The sequence below is a fragment of the Phoca vitulina genome, unplaced genomic scaffold (assembly GCF_004348235.1).
Source record: "Phoca vitulina isolate PV1807 unplaced genomic scaffold, GSC_HSeal_1.0 scaffold15, whole genome shotgun sequence".
Lineage (NCBI taxonomy): Eukaryota > Metazoa > Chordata > Mammalia > Carnivora > Phocidae > Phoca > Phoca vitulina.
In genome coordinates, this window is record NW_022589718.1 from 13,300,210 (window position 1) to 13,327,414 (window position 27,205).

The following is a 27,205-nucleotide window of genomic DNA, read 5'->3' on the forward strand; positions in this document are numbered from 1 at the left end:
TGGCTTTATATACATTTATTAAGTCCACCTGAACTTCAGAATTAGTTTGTCAACTTCTTTTAAAAACACTTTGAAAATTTTACTGGACTTGTTATTCTTCAGGTAGTTCTTGCAAATTTTTTACTGCTGTGAAGAATACTATCTTTTTCATTATGTTTTCTAAACTGATTATGCTGGTACACTGCTTTCCTGTGCTGGTGTGTTTAAAAAAAAAAGGCACTGTGATTTTGTGTTTATCTTGTCTGGCCACCTTACTGAAGTTTGTTATTAGTTCTAGTTTTTTTTTTTTCCAATTGATAATCTTGGATTTTTATTTTTATTTTTTTATTTTTTTATTTTTTTTTTTTTATATTTTATTTATTTATTTGAGAGAGAGAGAATGAGAGAGAGCGAGTACATGAGAGGGGGGAGGGTCAGAGGGAGAAGCAGACTCCCTGCCGAGCAGGGAGCCCGATGCGGGACTCGATCCAGGGACTCCAGGATCATGACCTGAGCCGAAGGCAGTCGCTTAACCAACTGAGCCACCCAGGCGCCCGATAATCTTGGATTTTTAACACATAGTCACAATGACAACAACAATGACAATTTGGGCCTATCCTTAAAAGACAAGCAAAAAAAACCTAGGGAAAATATTTCTAAAAATACATATATTAGACAATGTTTTCAATAAAGACCACCTAAGAATGAACAGACAACTTTAACAGAAAAAAGGAATTTCAATAAACCAAATTGTTTAAAAGACTAAAAACTGGTGAACACATTAAAATCATAACCTCACAGGGGCGCCCGGGTGGCTCAGTTGGTTGAATGTCTGCCTTCGGCTCGGGTCATGATCCCAAGGTCCTGGGATCGAGCCCCGCGTCAGGCTCCCTGCTCAGCGGGAGGCCTGTTTTCTCCCTCTCCCTCTGCCTGCCGCTACCCCTGCTTGTGCTCTCTCTCTCACGCTCTCTCTCTCTCTCTTTCTGTGTCAAATAAATAAAATCTTTTTTTTTAAGATTTTATTTATTTGAGAGAGAGAATGAGCTAGAGAGAGCATGAGAGGGGGTAGGGTCAGAGGGAGAAGCAGACTCCCTGCTGAGCAGGGAGCCTGATGCGGGACTCGATCCCAGGACTCCAGGATCATGACCTGAGCCGAAGGCAGTCGCCCAACCAACTGAGCCACCCAGGCGCCCTCAAATAAATAAAATCTTAAAAAAAAATCATAACCTCATTAATAAAAATACAAATTAAAATAACGAAATACCTTCTTTCAGCCAATGACTGCCAAGTAAAATAGATAATATCTAATGTTGGAAAGCATATGGAAAAATGAACACTCCAGATGGGATTACAAATTGGTAAGTCTTTTTACAGGGCAATTCAGCACTATCAAAAAATTAAATGCACATACTTCCTTCCAGAAATTCCACTTCTAGGACTCTTTACATTTATACTCAGGTTCTAGAGTTAAAGGGTAAATTATACAATGCCTTATGGTAAAAAACAAAACAAAAAAACCTTAATGATCCTATAAACTGTTCAAATATATGTAGTTTATGTATTCAAATATGCTTAATATACATGAATATAAATTACATTTACCGATGTACATATATCCTAAAGAACACACAGACAAAATTTTATTTATTTACTTGAAAAAGAGAGAGAGAGAGAAAATCCTCCGCGCCCAGGGCTGAGCCTGAGGCGGGGCTCAGTATCATGACTCTGAGACCATGACCTGAGCTGAAATCAAGAGTTGGATGCTTAAACGACTGAGCCACCCAGGTGCCCCTAAAATTTTACAGTTTTAATTATATAAGAGTATATATGGTTTAATTCTAACAAGTCAAATGCATAAAATGCAACTTTACTGCTTTATCAGAAATACCAGCACACCTGTTTCTATATGCAAAGAAGCTTCTTGCAATATCATTAACAGCAAAAACACTGAAAATAATTCAAATGTCAGTCAGGAGGAAATAAAATATATTATTATACATCTCTACAATGTAATACTATACAGTCCTATACAGCTACTAAAAAGAATAAGCTACTGCTATATATTCTGACATGGAAGATTTAAGATCTATTGTCAAGTTAAAATGGAACAAATCACGTATTGCATGTTGCAAAACATTTTTATCTGTATCTAAGTGCATAGAAAGATGCATATTAAGCCATTAACTCTGATTACACTTCTGGAACAAGATGAGGATGGGAGACTGAGGAGAATATTACATTATTTGCTGCAAGGACTTCTGTATTTTTATACCTCAAAAATTACGAGTACTTATTACTTTGTAATTTTTTTTAACAGAAAAATGAGGGGCCATGGTATTTATGGTTCTTTGCAACTTTCTAAGTTTATGAAAAACAGGTGTTCTGAGGAGTCTCCATGTCGATTTCAGCTACAGATAATCTGTTATCTGGGAGTGAGTAGTGAAGATTCATTGTGCCCTGCGCAGACAGCAAAAAAAAAAAACAGAGCCGCCATCCAACAATTCCAAACATTCTGGTAAACACTTAAATACCCAATGTTTCGTGTCTATATGAAACTAAACATTTTAACAGACTTTTCAGTGATCACAAACACAAAAGATTTTATTGTATTCTTAGAGAAGGTAAAATGATCTATGTGATCCTTTGAAGAGCAAGCTTCCCCCACCAAAAGAACAATAAATGGAAGACATCAAGAGGGCAGAATGAGGGTAAAAGAATGAGAGCGAAGAACATTCTATTTCCTAGGGATTAACATTTACACAAACACTGACTACGGTAATGGAGGGCCTTTTCCATCCTTTATCATTTTGTTTAGTTTATCTGGACGATGATGCAAAACAAACCCAAAATGAAGCAGGGGACATGGCTACTATCTATGCAACTCTTCCAACTCATAAGTCACCAGGATATCCAGACACCACTCTTGTGTCCTGGCTCACAGGGATTTCCCAACTCTGAAAATCCCACATTGCAATGTAACAGGACTTGAAATCTTACAAAAGGGATTCACTGTGTTACTTTAAAGTTGGGCCCTATACACAGTCATCTTAAGCATGAAACACACAACCAAGCTGACAAACCCCAGAAGCACTGATTTTAGGTGAAGAAATCCGATGTTCTTCTCTCTGTGCAATGTGCTTCACCCATCCATGGTTCTCTCAAGGAGCCATCCCTCAAAGTCTGGCGGAAAAACAAGCTGAAATAATGCAGGACTCCCATATGCCAAACACGGAGCAAGGCATGGTGTGTCCACGCACCGCCATCTAATGTACCAAGCAGTTAACCGCATGGTCCTGGCCCAGGTTTTCCCCAAGACAAAGCCATGACATCCTCCTGGCCAAGCCCACGCCCAGGTCTGTCTCTCCCCACCTCCTTCAGCCTGTTCCCAGAACCTGGTGTCCGACATGGTAAATGATACAGATGCTTGGAGAAGTGAACGAAGCTCAGAAGGACGAAAGCAGAATTCTCCAGGAAAAAGTCCTGCAGAGGAGGCTATCTGGCAAGGGGGCCAGCGAAAAGGTTTTAAGTAGGATTACAGAGCACATTTCCATTTTTTGAAAGGTCACCCTGACCGTCCTGAAGAGCAAGGACTAGGGGGAGACAGAGCCGGAATAGCAGTGTGCAAAGTTCCGCTGGTCACCTGAATAAGAGGGTAAGGGACTAGTTACAGAGGGAGATGGAAGAGGTGGGCACCTGGGTGAAGGGGGACAGATGTGGAACACAGGAGGTTTGGGGGTGAGGATAATGACACCAGTTACTGGACGTGTGAAGTTCATTACGGTGTATGGAAGACATCCAACTGGAAGTGATGCAGATGCTAGGATATTTGAATCTGAAGCTCAGGGCAGAACTCTGGGAGGACAAAGGACATCCTCCATGGGCATGCAGGAGAAGAAAAAATGAAGACACAAGACAGAGGTTCTAAGGTATACTTTCATTTTAAGGACCAAATCAACAACAACAACAAAGATGAAAAGGAGAATAAAGGGGTAGGGGGTGGGAAGGGGGAGAAAAGTCTATAGTAAACATGGAAGCCAAGAAAATGTCACGAACAGAAAAATCCAAAAGTAAAACCTGTCAGTAATGGGATAACAAGCAATTTTTGTTTCTTTCTTATATTTTACTGTATTTTCCTAGGATCCTTGGTAGGCACATACTTATTACTCAAAGAAAAAAAAATTTTAAGTAGGCCCCAAGCACAGCATGGAGCCCAATGTGGGGCCTGAATTCATGACCCCAAGATCAAGACCCAAGGTGAGGTCAACAGTTGTACTCTTAACCAACTGAGCCACCCAGGGACCCCTCAAAGAAAATTTTTAGAAGAAAAACTGTGCAAAGCGTCTGCTATACTATCTTATAAATTTTAGAACTATAGTCTATGATCCAGAGGGCATGTGTTTTGAGTTCCTTTACTGGGTCTGGTGATCTATCTGCTCCAGCTTCGTGACCAGTGACACACATCGCCCAGCTTCCTGGCCAAGGTCTGGAATCCCAGCAGAGCAGACGTGGCTGGCCTACACACAAATGGTCCAGTGACCTTGGGTTCATGAGCATACTGTTGGAATCAAATGAGCTAACCAGCAACAGACCCTGCCTACTTTGTCCCACTTCCCACAACTACCAAAGCCAAACCAAAGTTCCCCAACTCTGCACCATTTCCTATAAACAAGAGATTGCCTATACACATTCACAAGGCTCACCAAAATATTTGTTTATTGCCTCTAAAAAGGTCTTATGTTACTTATATGCAGAAGCATATCATTAATGAAAATGAGGGTAGCCCACGGAGCCAACATAGATAGTAACCAATGACCTACTGTTCTGATGACACGAAAAAGGAGGTCTGACCAAAATACTTCTAAGAAATAACAGTCTACTCCTCTCTTGACCCACACCACCATTTTGGCATATTTTACAGCACTTACCTTCTCAGCCTACTCCAAGAAGGGTGCTGTTAATACCTCTCATTCTGTCCACTTTACAAATTAACACAAACTATAGGAGTTATTTACTTGACATCTGGGATCCAGAAAGATATGACAGCTCTTCTTCCAGGGAGAGAAATGGGAATTAGAACAATGCAGTTTTCTTTTTAAAGTTTTTATTCATTTGAGAGAGAGAGAGAGAGAGAGAAAGTGCACGCACAAGTGAGCACACGGGCAGGGAGGGACAAACGGAAAGGGAGAAAATCTGAAGCAGGAATTAGGGCTCGATCCCACGACTTCAAGATCATGACCTGAGCCAAAACCAAGACTCAAACGCTCAACCAACTGAGCCACCCAGGCGCCCCTGCAGCTTACTTTAAAAAGGGAATGGGCTTCAGACTCAGCTGCCACACTGATCAAAGATAGGGTATTGAACAAAAGCAACTCATAGGTCCCTTCCAGCTCAAAAACCGAGGATAACATAAATCTATGTCATTACGATGATAACCAGAAGGAGGAAAAATCTTTAAAATTGGATTTTGAACATGTAAATTTCCATGTTTACATACTACTGTTTGAAAAAAAATGTCTCTTTCATGAAAGGAAACTTTTGTAGTAATCTACATTGAATATTTACACATTTTTATTCGATTTTTAAAAAATGGAGCACGATTTGAATGTTGTACCTGCCATTTCGGTTTTATTTTATTGTTTTATTAAGTAAACTCTACCCCCAAATGCAGGGCTTGAACCCTCCACACTGAGATCAAAAGTCGCATGCTCCACCGACTGAGCCAGCCAGGCACCTGTCATTTTTTGAAAATACAACATTTTAAAAAGAATGCATTTACTTCAAAATAATTCTTAGGATAAGTAGTTTACCTTTCCAGAAAATTTAAGAATTTTGGATTATTCTGTCCAAGTGGATTTTTACTATACTTGGTTCTCCAAGGGCAAGAAGCACAGAGATGGAGTGCTAAAAATAGATGCTATACAGTGGAGGGAAAAGTACTTGTGAGAGCTGGACCAGCAATTAGCAAAAAGTGGTATCACCAGTATTAAAATAGGAAATCTGAGCCCGTTCCGGGAACAAGTCCTGGACTGCCACAGCCATCGAGCCTCCCAGGCTGGCCCAGCTCCCCAACAGAAGTCCCTGGGCCTAGTGGACAGCCTTATAAGGCAACCAAGCTCAGAGAGAAGATAACAACAACACGGAGCACTTAACATTTCCACAGGCCTCTGCAAATATTAACTCGTTAGTTCTCACGGTATGCTGGGAGAGCTCGGCTATGTCATTGCCAAGAGACTAGAGAAGATAGAGACCTGACGTACTACAGTTAATAGTGTGCATGGATAAGGAGCCGGCAGCTCTCCTTGGGTGCTTGGTTTGTGGCCAAGAGCACCTCAAATTGGGTCAGGAAAGGAGTCAACGCTTTCCTATTAACGAACAGGAAGGAGGAGGAGGAAGATTTTTCAACTTTGACAGTGAGGAACAGGCTCCAGCCTCCCTCCTTGCATCTCCCACAGGGTCTCCCCGTAAGATTCCAATCCTTGGAGTAATTAAGACTCCTACTTGAACAGGCTAGGAAAAAGCAGCAAGATACAGGCAAGGGTATGGAGTAAAGACATGGCTTAGTGTGAGGACAAGAGACTTGCTCTCCCCGAGTTGGTTTTCATTCTCCAAGGGGACACTTAATATCCACCTCTTCCCCTTTGTGAATAAATTTGGCCAACTGTAATTATAGTGCCTGCAAAAAAAAGTAAGACAGCCATCTATACAGCTTGGAGAGGGTTACAGGGTCTCGTTAAAATTTTTTTTAATTAAAAAAATTTCAGGGGGCTTGGGTGGCTCAGTCGGTTGAGCGCCTGCCTTAGGCTCAGGTCATGATCCCAGGGTCCTGGGATGGAGTCCCGCATCGGGCTCCCTGCTCATTGGGGAGCCTGCTTCTCCCTCTGCCCCTCCCACCTCCCCCCTGCTAGTGCTCTCACATGCTCTCAAAAAAAAAAAATCAATGTAATAGTTATCAAATAAGGTTTCTTGAGAATCTATACTGTAGGACATCTTGTGGCCAGGTGCTGGAAATATACAAGAGCAGCAGTTAACTGTGTGTGTGTATACATTTCTAAATCTCCTAGAATGCAAGCTCTGCTAGAAATCTAAAGTCTCCACAAGATCAAGACTCTTAGCTTTGTTCACTGATTCTCCGCCAAGGCCTACTATGTGTACAGCATAAAGTCAGTGCTCCGTATGTATATATGTATTTGTTGAATGGTCTTAAAAAAAAAAAAAAAAAAAAGAGCTCAAGGTCCAAACAAACAAACATACATAGATAGATACGTGTGAAAGGACAGAAGTGCATGTACGAGGTAGCATTCAGCTACTAAGTGGGAGGCTGACATAATAGTTCTATGGACGGAAAGCTCCACAGGCAAGTAGGGAAGCCCACAGGGTAAGCCTGGAAGAAAAAAAAATGTAAACGCATGGAGTGAATGGAAGAAAGCACTCTATGCACTAGAACCTCAGGGACCTGGAGGGGGTCCCTGTAAGAAGGGACCTCTGTAAGAACAGAGCATCCAAAAAGTGGCAACAACTTAAATGTTCAATGATGAATGAATAAAGAAAATGTGGTATATATCCACACAAGGGAAACACTATTCAGCCATAAAAAGGAACAAAGTGCTCGGGCGCCTGGCTGGCTCAGCTGGTAGAACATTCGGACTCTTGATCTCAGGGTCCTGAGTTCAAGCCCCATGCTGGGCATGGAGCCTACTTAAAAGAAAGAACACTAGACTAGCTGTTGGGTTGGAGGCTGAAGAGACCGTGCATACAGGAAGATAGTAGACAAGTTCGGAAATGCAGGAAAGGGCCTGGGCGGGGGGGGGGCTTTGTCAGCTAAAGAAATCTGGATCTTGGGGCACCTGGGTGGCACAGTTGGTTAAGCATCTGACTCTTGGTTTAGGCTCAGGTCGTGATCTCTCTGGGCCGCCAGAGTCTGCTTGAGATTCTCTCTAGCCCTCCCTCTGCCCTGCCCCACCCCTGCTCTCTAAAATAAACCTTTAAAAAAAAAAAAAGAAAAAAGAAATCTGGATCTTACCCACTAACAACAATAAACAGTGGCAGCCGCTTCTGTCCCGTTCTTCAGAGCAGCTTCATACGCTTCAGACCCTTTATCAAGGAATTTGCAAATGTTTTCAAATGTCTTCAGGAGCTAGCTGATTTATGGGAGTAACACCTTTGGAAGAGTCATCTGCTAGGAGTAGCGAATGGACCAGGGGTGAGAGAAAGGCAGTGCAGGCTGGGGGTGTCCTTTTGAGTCCAGACCAGGGGGACGGAAAAGATGGAAGAGAGCAGACTATGGCGTGAAATCCAAGGCAACCCAGAGTTTCTGAAACTAGAGATACTGTGTGTAACTGGGTGACTCACCTCCTTGAAAAGAAGTTGCCACATTACTGATTACAGAGGACCTGGGCAAGTCCCATATCTCCCAAGAGGCACGAGGCTCAAGAGACCTCTTGATCTCCTTGGAATATATACTTCTCTGAAGAATACCCCTCCAGATGGGCATGGAGGTTCAGCATAAGAGGACAAATTTAGAACTGCCTACGTTTTCAAATCCAGGCTTTGGTATTTATTAGTGACCTAGACCAAGTTATTCACCTCCTGAGCCTCAGGTCCTCACCTGTACATCAAGAGTAACGGCGGCTGGTACCCACCTGCTATCGGAGGGAGGCCTAAAGGAGTTAACATACAAGAAGCGATGTACGCAATGCCTAGAACCAAGTCAACAAGATCCCCTGGTAACCCATCGATTACAGTTCTCACATCAGCTAGGCTTCTGTATAGCACTTAACCAGTTTGTGAGCCTGTATTTACTTGTGCTTTTATTTGTACAATACACACTTCCCCACCACACTGAAACTTCCAGGAAGGTCAAGTTCAAGGTCTGTCTGCTGCCCATTGTGTCACCAGGGCTTCATACAGCAGGAGGGCAGTATCATTGGAAGGACTCTCTCACCTAGGCATTATACATTTGGTTTCCAAAGCCAAGAGCCACTGTGACTGATAAACCGTCACGCTATCCTGAAGAATCAGAATAGAGATTCAGTCATGGAGTAAATAGCTTCATCAAGGAAGCCAAGGAGGGAACAAAGAGGAAAATGCTTTATTTTTCCAGTATGCTAATCTGAACAGTCTGTGTGGCCTTGCAAGCCTAGTTTAAAAAAGGAAAAAAAAAAAAAAAAAAAAAGTTTAGCATACTGACATTGGGTTCTGAAGGTTGTAGATCTATCCTGTATAGGACAGGCCTGGTTGGGGAAACCAATGACAACGGACCAAAAAAAGGTCTTGAAAATATCCTTATTTTTCATTTACTTATTTATTCATTAAAAGTTAACAGCCAGTTAGGCTTCTCCTTGCCATATAAGTACACCCACATTCATTCCTACTTCCAAACCTTTATGAAGGGGTATGATACCCTCCTACCCCAGTGCCCATTTCTACCTATTTCAATCTTACCAGTTCATTAAGGCTCATCTCTTTCTTCCACCAAGCTTGTTTTACTCTCATCCACACTGCTCTCTCTGAATTTCTGAGCCCTGTCTGTATTACACAACTTGTCAACTTATATAGGAACTTAGTATTATTTTCCCATTGTTTTCTGCGCTGACGAGGTCTTTCCAAGTAGGAAAGGAAGTAGGCAGGAAAAGTGCTTCTTGGTAACCACCTCTACATCCCCACTGAAGAGCCAACAAAACACTGGGTTCAAGGCCTGTCTTCAACCAGGACTAATGACTGTACCCCAGGGGAGCTGAACCTCTTCACCACTAAACAATGTTCCCCTTCACCGACTCCCTCACCAGCTGTCAACTGAAATCAAGGACTCAAGGAAAAGAAGGCACGTTTTTTATTTGCAAAAGTTTCCAGCCCCTTTGGGAAAGGCATTATGTGCATCTAAATTCAGTATTTCATGACCTCCATGGGAATTCACCCTGAAAGACTGTTAGATTAAAGCTAAATGAGATGCAAATTCCATTCATATGTAAGAGTCAGGATGAGTCAAGACTGAGGTTTCCATTACATCTGCTCGTTTCCTCGAGTCACACTCTAAGAACATGTGTGTAGGCTTTGTGGAGGGTGTGTGCTCTGCAGGAATGTTCTGTTAACAATTAAGGAGGCCTCGTGGGCTGGGGTTGCCCTGACTGTACAAGGAGACCTGAGCTTTACTCTTCAGATGGTGTTTGGCTCTGGCCACATGGTGGGCACCCACAGGGAAAACAGCCCCTGTGGGGAAGAGGGCATGCCCTGATGGTCTGTCACTTAGACGGAGGAACACTTGTGCCCATTCAGACACTGGAGCTCCAGGCCCTCCTCCTCAACTTAGAGGGAAGGAAAACGTTTCCACTAACAGATACACTGCACAGTCCACACCTCATAAAAAGCATTGTTTTAACTTTATAAAAGCTCCCTCCACAGATGTCCTTAGTTAGCGGTCCTCCAAAACTTACGTTGAACTGAACGGTGTGTCCAAGAATGTCTCCTGTCTCCAGAGCAAGCCCACCATGTCACCAGAAAAGCAGAGATGGGACGTATCCACCAGTTCTGAGACACAGGGTTCCACAACGGAACATCTTGGAAATCGAGATGCATCTTACAGCTGTTTTTAAAATTGGCAGGGTTATTGGTTCACCTGAAAACTGCTGGAATGGATTCACTGAAATGCTCTACACATGCACACAGAACGCCTCAGGTATTGGCCTCCTCCCCAGTCATTGAGTTTATAGCCAGCAATATATATAAAGGACCTAATACACTAAGATCACAAAATCAACACTGTTCACAGTGTTCCACTGAACCTGAGAAGGACCTCTCCAGAAATTAAGCATTTTCGGGCCTACAGCAGTACAAGAAACAATTGGGAGAGGTCTTGAAATGGGGTGGGGTTTTTTGTTGTTGTTAAAGTCAATACGTAATGTCCAAGCATTGTACAGATCAGACAGGAATATTAATTATGAAGCACAGAACGCAAATGTGGAAAACTCCACAGTTAGAGGAGGAACCTCTGAAAACATTTTAAAACTGCAGTGGCAGGGGATGCAGGAAAAAGGGGCCTGCTGATAGTCTTGGTGGGAGTATAAGTTAGTACAATGTTTCTGAGATTTGGCAATAAACATCAAATGTCTTAAAAAGAATGCATGCCCTTTGACCCAGAAATTCCAGTTCTAAGAGCTTAAGCTTAGGAAATCACGAAGGGTGTACACACAGATTTAGCTGGGAGGATGTTCAGCAGTGTTTATATCACAAAGCTGGAAACAAACTCCACGCTCAATAAAGGATGGAGAAGACATATGAAGGCACATCCTTATGGCATAGTACAAAGAATTGAAAAGGAGGCAGCAGAAATGTATCATCCACTGGCACGGAAAGATGTTCATGACATAATGCTAAGTTTCAAAAAAAAAAAAAAAATTGAACGTAAACACTTTTATAGTATGATCTCATTTTTGTTAAAATAGAAGGGAGTGTGCTTGTACACAGAAAAGGACAGAAGACACATAATGAAGTTTTAACACTGGTTGCTGAGAAAGGATTTGCAGAATTGTTGGGGGTTGGGGGGGGGTTTGTTTTTTGCTTACCTGCATTTGAGGAGGGCAGGGGGAGGGAGAGGAGGGGATAATGTGGGTGAATTTATTCTCCAATAAGAAAAAGTGAAAAGAAACTCGGGACACAATGTGATCCAATTAGGTGAACAAATTGGCTTAGGAATCTTGGAAAGGAATCTCAATCCTAAAAAAAATAAAAGAAATTAAATATCCAATGGATTCATTACCATTATTTTAATCTCTAAAAGAGAAGCAATACATTACTACCCTTCCTTTGAGGAATGTTGGGAGAAATGACTGACAGAATTAAGTGCATAACAGGATTTAAAATATGCAAAAATATCCCAGGAGGAAATCTCTGCAGTACACAGAAGCTACGCCGTGGCCCAGTGCCGTAGAAGTGGGTGCTACAAATGTCCAATACGGCAGCGAAAAATTACATCAATATCCTAGAGCCGCCACAAAGGCACACCACCTCAGGACTTCACAAGGAACAATATGCTTCCTCTACCCCGTCCCTATAGGAGAAATCTCCTCTGAAAATTAATCCACTAAAAATGGGGAGGGAAAAAAAATGGGGAGGGAAGAGGAGGTATTTATGACAGGCTTTCCAAGGAATAGGACTGCAATTTCAGTTTGGAAAATACAATGCACATTAGTTTGGTGGAGAGATTTCAGAGAGCACTGGAATGAGGGGGAGGACCCAGGTCACACGAATGGATTTCTATGCCGGTCTCCTCTGTACTGAGCAGCACCCAAGTTTTCCTTGGGCGGCCTTTATTACTGAGTAAGGAAAAATAACGCTTTTTTTGTTGACTTCAGGATAAGCTCGCACCAACAGGATTTCTCTGCATAATCATGACCCATGACTTACAACAGAAACAAGAGCAATTTTCATGTTGATTAAAGGCCTGTGGGGCTTAAGGAATGGAGAGGAAAGGACAGTTAATAGCTAAAACCTCTCCAACGTGTATTTGCCAAAATCAGAAACTCACAATATTCCAAAGCCCCATAAGCATTTTTGAGGCTTTGTTCCCGCCCCCCCCCCCGCCCCCACAACTGACTTTTGTTTTTGTTTTTTAAGATACAGAGTCCGCAGGCTGGGTGCACTATGACCAAATGGCAACAGATGCTGGTCTTGCAGAGGGCAAGACATTTCCCTTTGATCATCCAAGAACATGGAAAGAATGGACAGACATTCCCGATCAGGACATTTTCACTTGGCTTCAAGGTTTACCAGTAGTTGCATGGAGGTGAAGAGTTACAGAAAAAGCTGCTCCCCCATCCCGTAAAATCAGATCCACTCCATCCCTGAATCCATCGAAACTACAAACTAACCTAGGCGAAGTATACTGGTTTGGAAATGTTTAGTCTTCCTCACCGTTGCTTGCAGCAGAAACCGGTCTCCAGGCAAAGCATTCCAGCACCATGCACTGCTTAGTAATAAGCAGCTTAAATGTCGTGGGTAGATTATCACTGGTATTTTTATCTTTTCTTTGTAAAAATACAAGTGATGTTACCATAGATAATGACTGGAAAATAGTGGGATACTTTAAAAATGCAAAACATATGCCAAGTGTACACTGTATATATACGCCTCCAGAAGAATCTAAGTCAGTACGTATCTCCACATGTGTAAATTAACAACACTACAACAGTAACGTTTCCCCAAAGTTTATGTCTTAAGAAAATGAGAAACCCTATCAACACATCAGACACTGGAATTCTCAATGAGAATCCTTTTTCCATGCAAGCCCTGGAATTTACAATGATTGGGTCTCTTTTAAACAATACTGCACCCCTCAATTCATAAAGATAGTCTTCCAACACATTTAGTACAGGAACAAAGCCTTTTCACACAGGGATCTGAGTAGCAGCTTCAATCCTGTCTCTGCTATTATTAAGACTCTGGTGCTGTGAAGTAAACCAGCTCTCTCCCCTTAGCACACCAGTGCCCACCGAAGACATCACCAGGCCTTTCTAAAAATACAATGACAATATAAAGCCTAAAAATAGTGACGCAACAATGTGCTTTGAAAAGATGTTTGTCGTTTTCAAGTGTTCTGAAAACTAAGTAAACCACAAAACCATTTTCAACAAAATGTTTGTTTCTAATTATTAGTGGGAAGATTTATATTCCTGGGGGGAAAAAAAAATGGTGTGCCCAGAAGAGAAGTAGTTTATTGCAGCAAGTCAGCAAGAATTTGTAAAGGCAAAATAATTTTGATAAGACAGAACTACTCTGCTAGCAATATAAATTCAGGATCCCGCTATACAAGTAGTGGTAATAATGAGCAGTCACTTTAAAGTGCGGGAGCATTCAGCAGGGGCAAGGCCCGACATTTCATTTCTTCGTATGGGCCGGCTATCAACACAGCAATGATTACAAATCCCCTGTTAGTCAAGAGGCAGAGGTCACTAGCTATTATTGGATCATCGTTTAGATTTAGAAGAATGAAAAGCAGTTAACACAGTAATTCAAATCTTTGCTTCATTTATAAATCCACTTTTGGGGCGCCTGGGTGGCTCAGTCGTTGGGCGTCTGCCTTCAGCTCAGGTCATGATCCCAGGGTCCTGGGATCGAGCCCCGCATCGGGCTCCCTGTTCCGGCGGGAAGCCTGCTTCTCCCTCTCCCACTCCCCCTGCTTGTGTTCTCTCTCTCACTGTGTCTCTGTCAAATAAAATCTTTTAAAAATAAATAAATCCACGTTTACTTACAGAGACATGGATCATACAAAATAACTTCTCCCCCCTTCCTCATTCTCTCTCTCTGCATTTTGCTGGTGATGGGTTTTTCCAAGAAGTCCAGATTAAAGACAACGTCACACAGCCTGTAATTCTGCCTAACTTGGTTCCTTCTTGCCTCCTGCGGGAGGGGTGGAAGGAGGGGTAAGAAGCCACACTAGCCCAAAGCCCACCCCAGGCCCTACTCTTAAACTACTCTGGCACTCATAGTGGGTACCACCTGGGACACTCGGGAGGGCAAGCAGGGAAGGCATTTTCTCCTTTCTCCCCTCCCCCATTAGGATGGCTAAACAGAGATTAATTTCGTAGCTCAGGTCTTCTGCATAACCCCTTCTCAAAACACAAAGACTCAGGATGGGCCTTAAAGAGTCCTTTTGTTTAGAGAGGGTCATTTCCTGCCGTTAGCTCACACCCAGAAACTCCCACCCATTTCTCAAGGAGAAGCATTGATTTTCTTAGTAAAAAAACAACAACAAAGCAAAACAAAATTTCAGGCTTAAAACCATGCCCCTCCCCCAACAGCCTCCACCCAAGATGGAACTTGGCTGGTGGGCCACCACAGCAGCATCCTCTACCGGGATTCAGAAAAGGAAGGGGAAGGAGGCAGAAACACGGGAGTGGAGTTAGGATTCTTTTCAAGCACAGCAGGCATTGTCTGTCCAATCCCCATGATTTAGTTAAGGAAATGAGCTTAAATGTCAAAGCAAGCAGCTTAAAGGGCTTGTCCTAGGTCCCTCAGCAAAAAAAAAAGAAAAAATGAAGAGTATCAATGATTTGGTCAAGAACTGACTATAAACCACGGTCTCTAAGACTAATGGACAATGGATGACGGTTAAGTTTAAGAAGTTTGCTCAAGGTCAAGTACTAGGACACAAATGCCATAAATGGGGATAAATCCAATGGCCTGCATGGTCATGAGTGCATTAGTATGCTCAATGAACAGGCAGGCAGTCTGATGACCAAAGTAATGACGACTTACATTTTTTTCTTCCTGAAATGTCATCTGCTCTGCTTTACAAGGAATAAAAACAGTGTGAGTCTGTGAGGCTGACAAGTGGGTAGAAATTGTGGCTGCAAATTGCCTCCTCCATAAAGGTTCACAGAGCCCAGATTAGGCCTTCCCTCATGGCTGCCCATACAGGTGCTTAAAGGCTGGATTCGTCCAGCTAAAGCCTGTCTTATCCTGAGCTATGCCTTTTGTAGGCAAGGGGAGGAAAGCATATTGAGCTTGGGGCTAGACTAAATCAAAGGAGAGTGCTAAATCTATCTCCAAATCAATTCCACCTGGATTATTAACATTAACCCTTTGCAACCCTACAGACACATCTGCAAAACATGGATCCAATTCATCTTGCCCTACTTTTACTTATCACGCCTTGCCGGGCCCACATCACACTCCCGGTTCTGTGGAATTTTGTGCTAGGTTTCTGTTCTAGCTGGACAAAGGCAAGGATTCCATTATGTGTACACCCCCAGACAAAAGACCTAATCACTCACCATCTAATATTTCTGGCCTAGAAACTAACATAACACTGTATGTTAACTAGCTGGAATTAAAAACGTAAAAAGCCAAAAAATAAATAAAATTTCTGGCTTACAAGCGATGCGATGATTTGACTTTCTGATGTAATTAAGTGGGGATGGGCATCCAGAAATGATCATCTTGAAGGCAGCAATAATCAAAATTTAATTCAAAACTGCTGGAAAAGGTTTAGGACAATGTGGTATACTGCACAGGCCCCAAGTTTGACAGGTTGGTTCATATTCCAGTCACTTAACAAATTTATTTGGCAGTTCCAGGCATTGTTCTAGGCACTGAGGGTTACAGCCTTAAACAAGACAGAGGTCCCTGCTGCCAGGGAGTAACATTCCAGGAGTATAAGACAAGTACATTAAGTAATGTCAGTAAGAAAATACATGAGGGATATGGAAAATAAAAGAGGGATAGGATAGTGCTTGGGAATGTGGGGTACTTTAAACCTGGAGATCAAAGATCTCTCTGGGTAACATCTGAACAGAGATATGAATGAATAAGGATGAGGCTGCCTATCTGGGGGTAGGATTTTTCAGGCAGACCCAATAGCACGCACAAAGGCCCTGAGGCAGGAACAAGTTTGGCAAGTAGAAGATATCTAAATAAGGCCCAAGCAGCTGAAGCATAATGAATGAGGTTGCGATTCCTGGTAGATGAGGTCAGAAACCAGCAGGGCCTTGATCACATGAACCTCGTGCACCACTGGAAAAATTTTAAGCTCTTACCCACCAGCACTAAAACTTCAGACAAATTGCTTAATCTCTCAGAGCCTCAGTTTTCTTATACCAAAACCATGGGATGAAACACCTCATTTGGTTGTTAAAGTGCAACGTTTAAAAACAGAGTAGACATTGCTCAGTAAATGCTTAAGGAGTGTGCAAAAAGAAAAAAAAAATCCATAAACACGTTTACAAGTTTGATTACATTTGGATATGCACCTGATCTTCAACTCTCCAATTTTCTTACACAGAAGATGGAAAAGGAGATTTTTGCAACCAAGATGGTCTCAGTGTTTGTTAGCTCTAACAGTCCCTTTGCTCAGTACGGGAAAGAGCTAGGAGATCCTGGAAAAAGAGGAACTGGGGCTTAGAGTGGAGGGAGTGGGGGGAGACGGAATCAGAACACTGGACTCAGGCACTTTGCAGGTTTCCTTCTGCTGATAAAGCCCTGAGGAGAAGCAATTCCCAACGTTTTCAGTCTCCAGTCACCCAGCGTCCCTGGACAGGCACAGGACAGAAGTGTGTGTGTGAGAGAGAGAGAGAGAGAGAGAGAGAGAAAGTCTGCATGTGTCAGAGAGAGACCCTCACCCAGCCCACAAACACATCCTGTTGGCTTAGAGGAATACTGTATTTAAAAACACATGCCTTTTCGGAAACTCACACTTTTTAAATCCTGTAAATCACACATGCTGGGGAGAGTAATTACACTTTTGTGGCACTTCCCTCAGAGCACAAAGGAAATTCTGGTACTTCTGTAATAAGGTAGCACTTTCTGGGCTGTGCCTTCTCTCAGGAGGCCCCAATTGCCCATCCTATAGGTGGGCAGGAGAGAAATTCTCACAAAACAGAATCCTGGGGATTCAAGGAAAAGCAGTTTTTAGTTTTTGTTTTTAATCTCTGGGATTTCTCTTAGGATAATGTTGGCCACCGACCAGCCTATCTACCTGGTGACATTAAATAAGTCAGGAAGAGCAGAGAACATCATTTAAAAACGACTCATGAGAACTAAAGAGGAGTTGAAAGTAGGAACAGGTCTCTAACTTACTTGCATCGGGTTGGTGAGATGCACCTCAATTCTCAACACCCTTTGCAAAATCCTGGGGGCCCCCAGGATTGAGGTAGGCTGTGTCAGCATTCCTTCCGCATTTTAAATTTGTGTGACAATACTGTATTACAGCCTGGAATTTGGAACTATCTTCCCGGTGCGATTGGCATTTATTACTGCCATTTCCCTTTTCCCTCTTGGATTCTACATAACCTGCATCATAATGGGTGCAGCAGGGGGAAAAACCTATGAGGAATACAAATGCAAGTGGTTGTTTTTCTTAAAATTCCCAGACCACCGTTCTTTCTTCAAGGGGTGACATGGAGCTATGAGCAGCAAACTTTTAGGAAAGCACAGATGAGCCAATGGAAAAGAGGACCCACCGAATAAGAGGAGTTTGGGGTCTGGCAAAAGGCTCATTTTACTCCCCACCTAATAAAGTCAGGAAAGAACCAAAAAATGTGAGGGAATGTTTTCTCTGGGTCTTCCCCCTTTACCTTCCAAACCCATCTACAAAAATCTTAGGGTAACTTGATTTTTCCCTTCTAGGCTAGGGTACAGCGTTGGAAAAAGAAAAGTCGGAGGACCAAAAGCCTCGGAATTAACTGCAAATCGTAGAGGAAAAAATTTCCAGAGACCGTTGATGAAAGCAAAAAAAAAAGAAAAGAAGAAGTGTATGGGAAATACTATATATACCTAGATTTTTCTAAGCTCCCCTCCCACACTCAGGCTTTCAAACGGATAAGCACACTGAATACTATTATCTTATAAACTAGGCAGATACAGAACACATTCTCATGTTCCTAAATTAAAAAGTGCTTTAAAAAATTTGCTTCAGTTTTTCCCGAGCATTTCCAGGTCTTCCCCTTCCCTCGAAGTTCTCGGTTTTGTCTTTACATACATTCAAGTGTTAGGTAGATTTTTTGGGGGAGGGGGGGTCTTCTGTGGCCTACCCTCACAAGGTTCCCCAGGAACCAGAGTCCCACGCCTCTCAGTTTTCCAGGCGCTCCTTCACATCACCCACCTTTTCAATTACCGGCTATATAGACTTAAACTCTTCTGAAAATTGCTTTCAAGATCAGACCTCTCCTCTGCATCTCCAACCCCGCTGGCTTCACCTCCTCATGGCCTTCTCCCCCCTTTTCAACCGCTCAATTTGCTATTTCTTGTACAAAGAGGACCACCATGTAGCTGGCCATCCAGAGGAGAAACTCTGAGAGGCTTCCAGAATGAAACTCCTCGTCTCCCCTCGGCGCTGACAGTTACTGAGGCCTCTGAATACCTGTGGCTGAGTCGCTGCCGCCACTTTCCTTGGAGACTAGGATTCCTGCAGTACCAGCCTTACTCTTCTCTCTCAACTCTTCCCAACCCTGCTGCCTCCCCCTTCCCACTGGCAGGTCCCATAGGGCCGGATCCCTGCTGCACAGCAGCGCGATGCCAACCACAGAGTGGAGTCGGCTTCCCTGGCATGAGAGGCAAGCTCCTCTACCTTCTCCCCCAACCAATGCCGCTCCCCAGCCTCATCCTCAACTCCCCTTCCTCTCCTGCCATGCCTTGCTTGCTCTCCCCCGCTCTTAAGCCTGCGTCTCCACACAGGCCCATCTTCCACCCACGGTCTCAACCCTTTCCTCATCTGGCAAGAAGAGGATTGAGAATCTTAGCTCCAATGTCAGCTCTTTGGGGGTACAGCTCAGTGGTAGAGCCTCTGACTGCAATGTCAGCTCTTTGACACAAGGCCTTCACCCTCTCGTCCTTGCAGCACTGTGTTCCCAACTCTAACTCCACTTGAGCCCCATGCTTCATTACACCTGTTTACATGGGGCCGTCACCACTCCAACCCGGAGCAAGTGACCGGCAGAAACCAGCTCGCGCAGCCCCCCGGCACACCAACCTGCACTCCAAGTCATCTTCCCATCACAAAAGGTTCATCACCATCCTAATACCTCCCTCAGCTCACTGGGAGGATAAAATAATGGAGTTTGCGTATAAAGTGCCCAGTACCTGGTAAATATTCAGAAGTAAATACTCAGTAGTTAGCATTTATTATTTGAGTGAATGGATTAAAAAGATTTCTGACAATTGCATAGGATCAAACATTCCAGTCTTTTTTCTATCGAGCAAAAACGACAAACCAGGCAACAACTTTACTGTGATAAGCCCAAACGTGCAACCTTCCTTGAGTTTGCAGTCATGCCCCCCCCCCCAATGATGCACTGAAGTGGTTTCGAATAGTCTCCCAGTACTCTTTCAAGATAGGGATGTGAGTGCGAGGCGTGCCAACCCAAGTCTTCCCCACATATCAAGTAGACTCATCCCCATCACCGGATGACGTCCTCGCATCAACAGCGTCAATTTAAATCCCTGGTCCCTGCTGGCCTCAAGCCCACTGAGCCAGGCGGCCACTTCTGCTCCAGCTATGATTAAGGTTCATTCCCCTCATTCCTTCCTAAGTTTTTTCTTTGACCAAAGCAAGCACTGTTCAAGAGGAACATTTGCATTCCCTTTCCTCCTTCCCCCAGGCAGACACTAAGGTGCCAAATGAAACTGAACACAAACATTCCAAAGTGGCTGTCACACAGAGCAGGCTTGTTTGGGAACACAGGGAGCTCCAGGCTCTTCCACCTCACCAAAGCTCCCAGAAGCCCGCGTCCAAAAGGTCAGAGTTCCATGGCACCCACCACCAAATTCGATTGGTGAAAACCCAATTGCCCCTCCGGAGAAGCAGAGAGGCTGCAGATGGCAGGTGGAGCGAGTTCATTTCCCACCTGATCCATCCACAACTTCCCTAATTTCCCAGTGGGCAAGGACCTCAATAGTAAATAAGTGTCTGCTTTTCAACAGCCTACCTATACTAAGTCATCATCACCAACCCTACCAATAAGGGTATTTCACATTTACAAATTATTTATAAAGAATTATGTGTGTATATATGAGTAAGTGTGTGTGTCTGTGGGGGGGTACTCACCTGGTACTGGAGTACTATCTTTGGGTAGGAGTTGAATATTGGGAATACTGTGATAAGATGGCATCAATCTTTTAAAAAAAAAACAATTACATGAAAGACGGTAATGATCCAGGAGTTAAAGAGAACAAAGCAACTTCTACTGGAATTCGGAGGACAACCATCTCTTTGGGATGGAACCCAAAGGTGACGAGAGTCTGCACAATGTAGGCTGAAACTTGGCTCCTGCCTTGAAAGCAGCTCAAGCTAGATCAAGAGGGAAAAGATGGTTGAAGCAAATGGTTTACAGAGCACAGGGGTACATGAGGGCAATCCTGACTGTCAAGTTTGGACTTTGTTGTACAGAGAACAGATCAGTGCTGAAGGACCCATCAGAGGACCGAGCAGTATGATAGAAGGATGCACTGAGAAAGCATGGTAGAACAAGGTGAGCAGCTAAAGAGCACTAAGATGAGCCAGGAGAAAAGGACTGAGTGAGAGCAACACAGAGAAGGGCTACAAGGAACTGAAGAGGCCGGGTTCCTGCAGCAAGGCTTGTGAGCAAAAGGAAGTGGGACCAACCCAATGGTTTTGTGACATCTACAAGTACAGCAAAGAAATTCCACGGAATACTCAAAGAAAAAGACAGTTGGGTGGGTTTGTTTTTTTTTTTTACAATTTTGTCCACATGTTCATTTTAGAAAATTTAGAAAGCACAGAAAAGCATTAGAAAGTAAAAATCTAATAATTTTTAATATATATATATTTTTTTACCTATTTGGGTTTTTTTTTTTTTTAAGAATTGGCATCACATAGAACTTTTAAATCTGTTTTTGTTTAATGTCCTAACATTGACAATTATGCCCTCAATTAAAATGTTGTCAGAAGCCGGGAAGAAAAAGTCAGATTCTCCAATACAGCCTTCAGAGGGAATGTGGCAACGCGGACACCTTGATTCCAAATTTCTGGCCTCCAGAACAGTGAGAGAATGCATTTCTGCTGCTTTGAACCAACAACAAAAGTAAATATATGCATATACATATACATCCTTTAAAAACATGGCCTTTCATGGCTACTTATTATTCTCTTTCAGAAATTACACCATGATTTACTTTAGCAATGTCCCTGGGTAAGACATCGAAGAGTCTTTATGACTGTTCACTATCAGAAGTAACTAATTCACGAACATATCTTGCCATATAATAGCAAAGTCCTCCAGAAAGCTGCATTAATTTGTGTCACCTTGCAGTACATCAGCGCCCACTGTCTTCTCATCACCAACACTGAATTCATTCTGTCCTTGAAGCACAAATTCATACGAACCCACAAAAACCATATGAAAGCAACCCTGAAAAGAACCTCTACCCTATCAAACGATCCACCCAACAACAACAAAAATGCCATGGGGAAACAAAGACTGCACAAGAACACAAGGGTTTATGAGGGAAATTTTAAAACTACTGGAAAAACAGCTCAAAAGCACATGCCATATTTGCAGGGTTCTTTAGCAGCATTTTACTAGGAGGTCACTGTGCTTTCCTTTTAGAACTATCACCAAAGCCTCTTCAAAGGCTGAGATAGGTTTGTTATATTAGATTTGATTTGGAATAACAGACTCCAGACGTGGTTGAACTGTTTAAGAGTATTCTGAGTCTTTGCCCAAGTCATAATGTAGATTATCTTAATGCCCATTTGAAAGCTTGAGGCTGCCATCCTAAACTGACATGGTAGCCTTTCTGTGGGCCAACTGGAGGAAACAATTTTCTTCATGACCCCAATATTTGAGCAAGATTACTAAGCGCTTTTTTTTTTAAGGCTTTTTGGTTTTTAATCTCTACACCCAACGAGGGGCTCAAACTCATGGCCCTGAGATCAAGAGTCACATGCTCTTCCCACTGAGCTAGCCAGGCGCCCCACTAAGCACTTTAAAAGGAAAGTGAGGTAAAGATTTGTATTAGCTTGTAAAGAACCAACTGTACATGATTCCTGCCCAACATCTGCCAAATATCTTTTCAGTCAATATCGCAACAATGTCAACTTTTTTGCTTTTCTAGTTTTAAGTACAAGGAAGTTCAAATCAATTTAAGGGAAGATTGCTATTTACCACTGGTGCTTCAACATAATAAAACACCTTTAAGAAAGGATTTGTGATCAGCCTGAAAAATGCTCAATGACCTGGCTAAAAGCAAAAGCAAAACCAAATTGCATATGTATCAGATTTCAAAAAAAAAATTATTTTGAAAATTAAGGGACCAAAAATAAATTTCTATCTACTACCAGATAGAGAAAGTCTTGATACATAAAGCTCAACAAGACAAACGGAGTCTGCTCTACATATGTTTACTGATTTTTAATAAAGCCTAGTCCAGTTCAAATCGCCAAAGGTGTTTAAAGAGAATATTGCCTGGTCCAAAGCTAGATGCAAAATTCTAGGATTTTATCAACTGTAAAATGATGTAAGAAATTATCTAATGCCCTATACATAAGCCCTATAAATCTCAGATTCCAGTTAAGATTTTGACAACTGGCTTCTTTAAAGGGACATGTTGTAGAGAAACAAGCACACAGGAAGCCAGAAGGCCAGATGTATTCTTTTACAGCTAGCTAGCAAAATCTTAAAAAGGATTTTTCCTCAAAGCTTTTAATACTATCCAAAGCAGAAGTCTATGTCCTGTCCAAGTTCTCAGACCCCAAAAAGCTACAGAAATTCTCCTCAATCCTGGGTTGTTCGTTCTATATAGTTGGAACCAAACAAGTGTTTCGGTATCAGTTATTTCAGAGTATGCTTTAAAAGCTCTCATACAGGGCTAAAATGTACTGGAAGATAAAAGGAACTCATTTGAAAAAATAGAGGAAAAAAAACCACCTTGGATTCTATGACGTGGTAGAGAAAGCCTAAATTGCTCTGATGTTCTAGGAAATAAACTATTTTCTCTTAATGATGATTGGACTTGCTTTTCCAAGTCAGCTCAATGGCCACCAGAAACGACAAAAAAACACATTTTCCCCCTCTCTTGTCATTATGGGTATATACATTTTATACGTGTGTGTGCTGTTCACTGGAATCCTCAGCCAAGGCTTTTAAATGTGTTTGAGAACAAATTGCTGTTCGCTGGGTGGGCAGGGAAAGGGTCCAGTGTGGTGGTTTTTGCATAACGCTGAGCACATTAATGGGACTCACCAAATACCATATTTATTTTACTTGTGGCTTTCAGGGTTAGGAAAAAAAAAAAAAAGAGGTTAGAGTTTATCAAAAACAAAACAAACTCAAAACAGAGAATTAGCGCAAAATTACCTGCATCACTCAAGGTCTATTTCCTTTCTTCTCCTGAATGTTTAACATTATAAACCCTCTCTCTTCATGGGGTATCTGTCTTTATACTCCACCTCTTGTACAACTTGGGTTCTAAACTCTTCCTAACCGTCCACTTAGTTTTAAAATAACTGTCTCGCCAAAACTGCTGACCCGTCATAGAGCCACATGCTGTTGCCTCCTGAAAAAGGCACATGGTCAGGGCAAAAGAACAGGTAAGAGGCAGTAACTCTGTACTAAGCTCACCTGTGGTTCTACTCATATACAACCTCACACATTAAGGCGCCCCAGGAACGGGGCAGACAACACCTCAGTCCTGGTGGCAGTGAGGCTGAGATGGGTTACGAGATGGGTGAAAAATGCGATTTTTTTTCTCTACTTAATTTTCTCAAGTTAAGTAGGTTATGGTTTTGGAACACTTAAACCTCTTCTGCTACCTACTAAAAGCAAAAAAAAAAAAAAAAAAGCCTTTGGGTCTGCCTGATTAACTTTTCCATTTACAAGAACTCTCAATTGGGTGAGCAGAGAAAGATGGTTTCACACCATACAGTCTTACCCTTAAAAATAAACAGACTGCCCATCTAAGTGAAATAGAAAGGTTTCTGAAGCAATTGGTGTGTTAGGTGAATTAGTTAAATATAGCAACTCCTTAGAGAAGCACACTCGTCATTTTTGAAATTTTATTTCAAGGGTAGGGAAAATAAATAGCAGAGCAGTCAGTAAGATTCAAGAAAAAAAAGTGGAACTTGCAATTCAGGTCTCGGACTCCCTGAAAAGAGGGGAATGTCAGTAGTCCTAAAGAACTAGCATGTAAATAACACTTTTCAAAATAATAGTTTATAATAAAAAGCACAATTATCCTCAGGTGTGAAGGCAATTTTCAGCTTACTGCAATTCAGGTGGGTTGCCCCATACAAATGGGCTTAAGAGTAAAATCTTGTGTTTTGCATTGATTTGCATGGTCTTAAGTCCCTCTATCTTCATTTAAATAGTTCCCTTTTCACAAGTGGACAATGTGCTGAGGACTTAAAAGTACTATTTAAATCCTCCCCAACATTTGGTTTCACTATCAGAATCTTAGTGTGCACGCAACACGTTATGTCCATAATAATCTCAACATCCTAACCGCTTTACAATCAGTTTACCATTCTGTTAACTTTATATATTGGAATACAAGACCTCTAAGAATGCCTTACAGGTCTTATCTAGATGCATACTTTCCTGCATCTCCACACTCAAGTTCTTTTTAGAATGTTTAAGAACTCAGCTATGAGGGATCCTAAAAAGTAGGCGAAAAAAGTATTGTTTCTTGGACTCCAGATAACGTACCTGCAGGAACAAAGCCATTTAAAAGGATACCACAAATATCCTAACTACAAAATTCTGAAACGTCTGTTCAGGGAGTTCCCTCCCACAGTTAAATTTTGTTTCTATCAACGGAACGCACCGCCGCCGCAACATTTTTAACGTTGTTACGGACGCACCACATAAAATTTACGCTCAGAAGTCAAAGTCCCATTAAAAGAGCCTAGATGATCGCTTGGTGAATTGTAAACTTTTAAACTCTTATTCGCGCCGCCCCCCACATCGCCCCTAAATTTACAAAACCTAATCACCCACATTCGGGGTCTTTGACTCATCAGAGAAGAATGCAGCTGATGAGTTATCTATTAATCCAAAATGCCTCAGCTGGAAAGATATTTCACCAAGAACTTTTAACATTGAAAGGGAGGGGGCAGGGAACAGAAGGTGTCTTTTAACGAGAACTTTCCCCGAGTTCTTTCCTTACACCGCACACACAAACACACCCCTCAACTTCCCAGTCCCGGTCGCAGAATTAAGTCCTGACCCTCCGGGTCCCAATAAACTGAGGTCACCCAGGAGTCAGCTCTCGATTCCGCTTTTAAAATCCCACGCAAACAAAGCTGAGCATTATACTTATAAAAGTCTCCGAAAAGTCCTCAAAGTTACGCAGTCTTAAGAACCCACAAAAACACGCTCTCCGAAGAGAACCCCCCCCCCCGGGGCCACAGTTTGGGGCTGTGCCTCGGGGCGAGGGCAATTCCCAAACCCTCGACTGCGGCGCCCCGGGGCCGGCGTCCGAGCCCCGCCGGCCGGCCGCCCACACGCGGGAGAAAGCCCGCGGCCGGCGCCCCAGGTCGTACCCCCGCCGCAGCGAGCCCCTCCGTACCTCTTCCTCCTGAAGGTTGGCCTCGTTCGGGGTGTTCTCCTTCTCGGCTTTGCCGCCGTTGTTCATCTTCCCGGTCCTTCCTCGCCGGGCAGGGCTGGGGCGCGGGGCTGGGCGAGGGCGCGCTCGCCCACTTTTCCCTTCCCCGGGCGCCGGGGCTCCCTCGGGCGGGCGCCGCGGGCTACGGGGGCTGGAGCCGGGGCAGCGGCGGCTCGGGCTCCCGCGGCTAGGCGAGACTGCGGCGGCGGGCGACCCAGGAAGTGCGAGGGAGACACGGGGCAGGGCGAGGCGCGGGCCGACTGGGAAGGGGACGGAGACAATCGGGACCCGGGAGGGAGACCTGGTGAGGGAGGGCGGGCGCGAGGGAAGGAAGGAAGGAAGAAAGGATGGGGCGAGGGCGCGCGTCCCAGGAGGGAGCCCAGAGAGTTGGCGATGTGGCCAAGCAGGGGCTGGGGGCGGCCGCTGCCGGAGCCTAGCGGGGGCCGGAGGGAGGGGGCGAGGGGTGCCCAGACCGAAGGAGGAGGTGGTGCGGGGCGCGGGCCGCGGCTGGGACGCTGGGACCCGGAGAGTGCGCGCTCCAGGCAGGCTCTGGGAAGTACGGGATCCAAGCAGCTCCCTTTCTCTCGCTTTCCTCCCTCCCCTCTCTCCTCCCTCTCCTCCTCCTCCTCCTCCTCCCCCCTCCGCCCTCCCTAGACGTGGGCTGCCGGCTTTAGCCCGGAGGGACGGGACGCGGGACGGAGAAGCCCCCCGCGGGAGGAGGGGCTGCGCCGGGGGCGGCTGCCCCGCGGCCGGATGGCGCGCGCCGGGGAGGGGCCGCGGGCGGCAGGCGGAAGCGGCCGACCCCCGCCCCCCGACTCGGCGGTAGGTCGGAGGGCGAGGGCAGAGGCGCGGGAGGGAGGGAGGGAGGCTGGGTCTTCCCGCTTCCTCGGCCCCTGGGGGCCCCGGCGGCCCGGCCGCGCCGGAGTTGGCGAACTCGCGTGGCGGCGCGCGCCGGCTTGGAGAGGGGCTTCGGGGAGCCAGGCCGGGCCAGCGCGACGCCCGGGAAGCGTGATGGGCTAGTGCTGTTGGCTTGCTGCCCGCGGGGATTCGCACCCCTGTCCCTAAGCCAGCCCCTCCCTTTCAGTACCGGCTCAGACCTATTTCCTCCCTTCCTGGTTGGCAGCTTGAAATGACAGGATGCGAGAGAACGAGCGACGTCCGGGGGCAGCCGGCTCCG

The 27,205-nt window shown here is 44.1% G+C and overlaps 1 protein-coding gene across 3 annotated transcripts in view; it reads right to left on the reverse strand.

Annotated features, from left to right (window-relative positions):
- Window positions 1-26,635, reverse strand: part of RBPMS (RNA binding protein, mRNA processing factor) — a 170,337-nt gene extending 143,702 nt beyond the window's left edge. For all 3 annotated transcript variants that reach the window (XR_004300545.1, XM_032413473.1, XM_032413472.1), the window contains exon 1: window positions 25,993-26,635. Coding sequence is in view for 2 of the 3 variants with exons in the window: in XM_032413473.1 (XP_032269364.1) it covers window positions 25,993-26,058 (66 nt within the window). In the remaining variant the exon portion in view is untranslated. The remainder of the gene's footprint in view (window positions 1-25,992) is intronic.
- Between the last annotated feature and the right edge of the window lie 570 nt (window positions 26,636-27,205).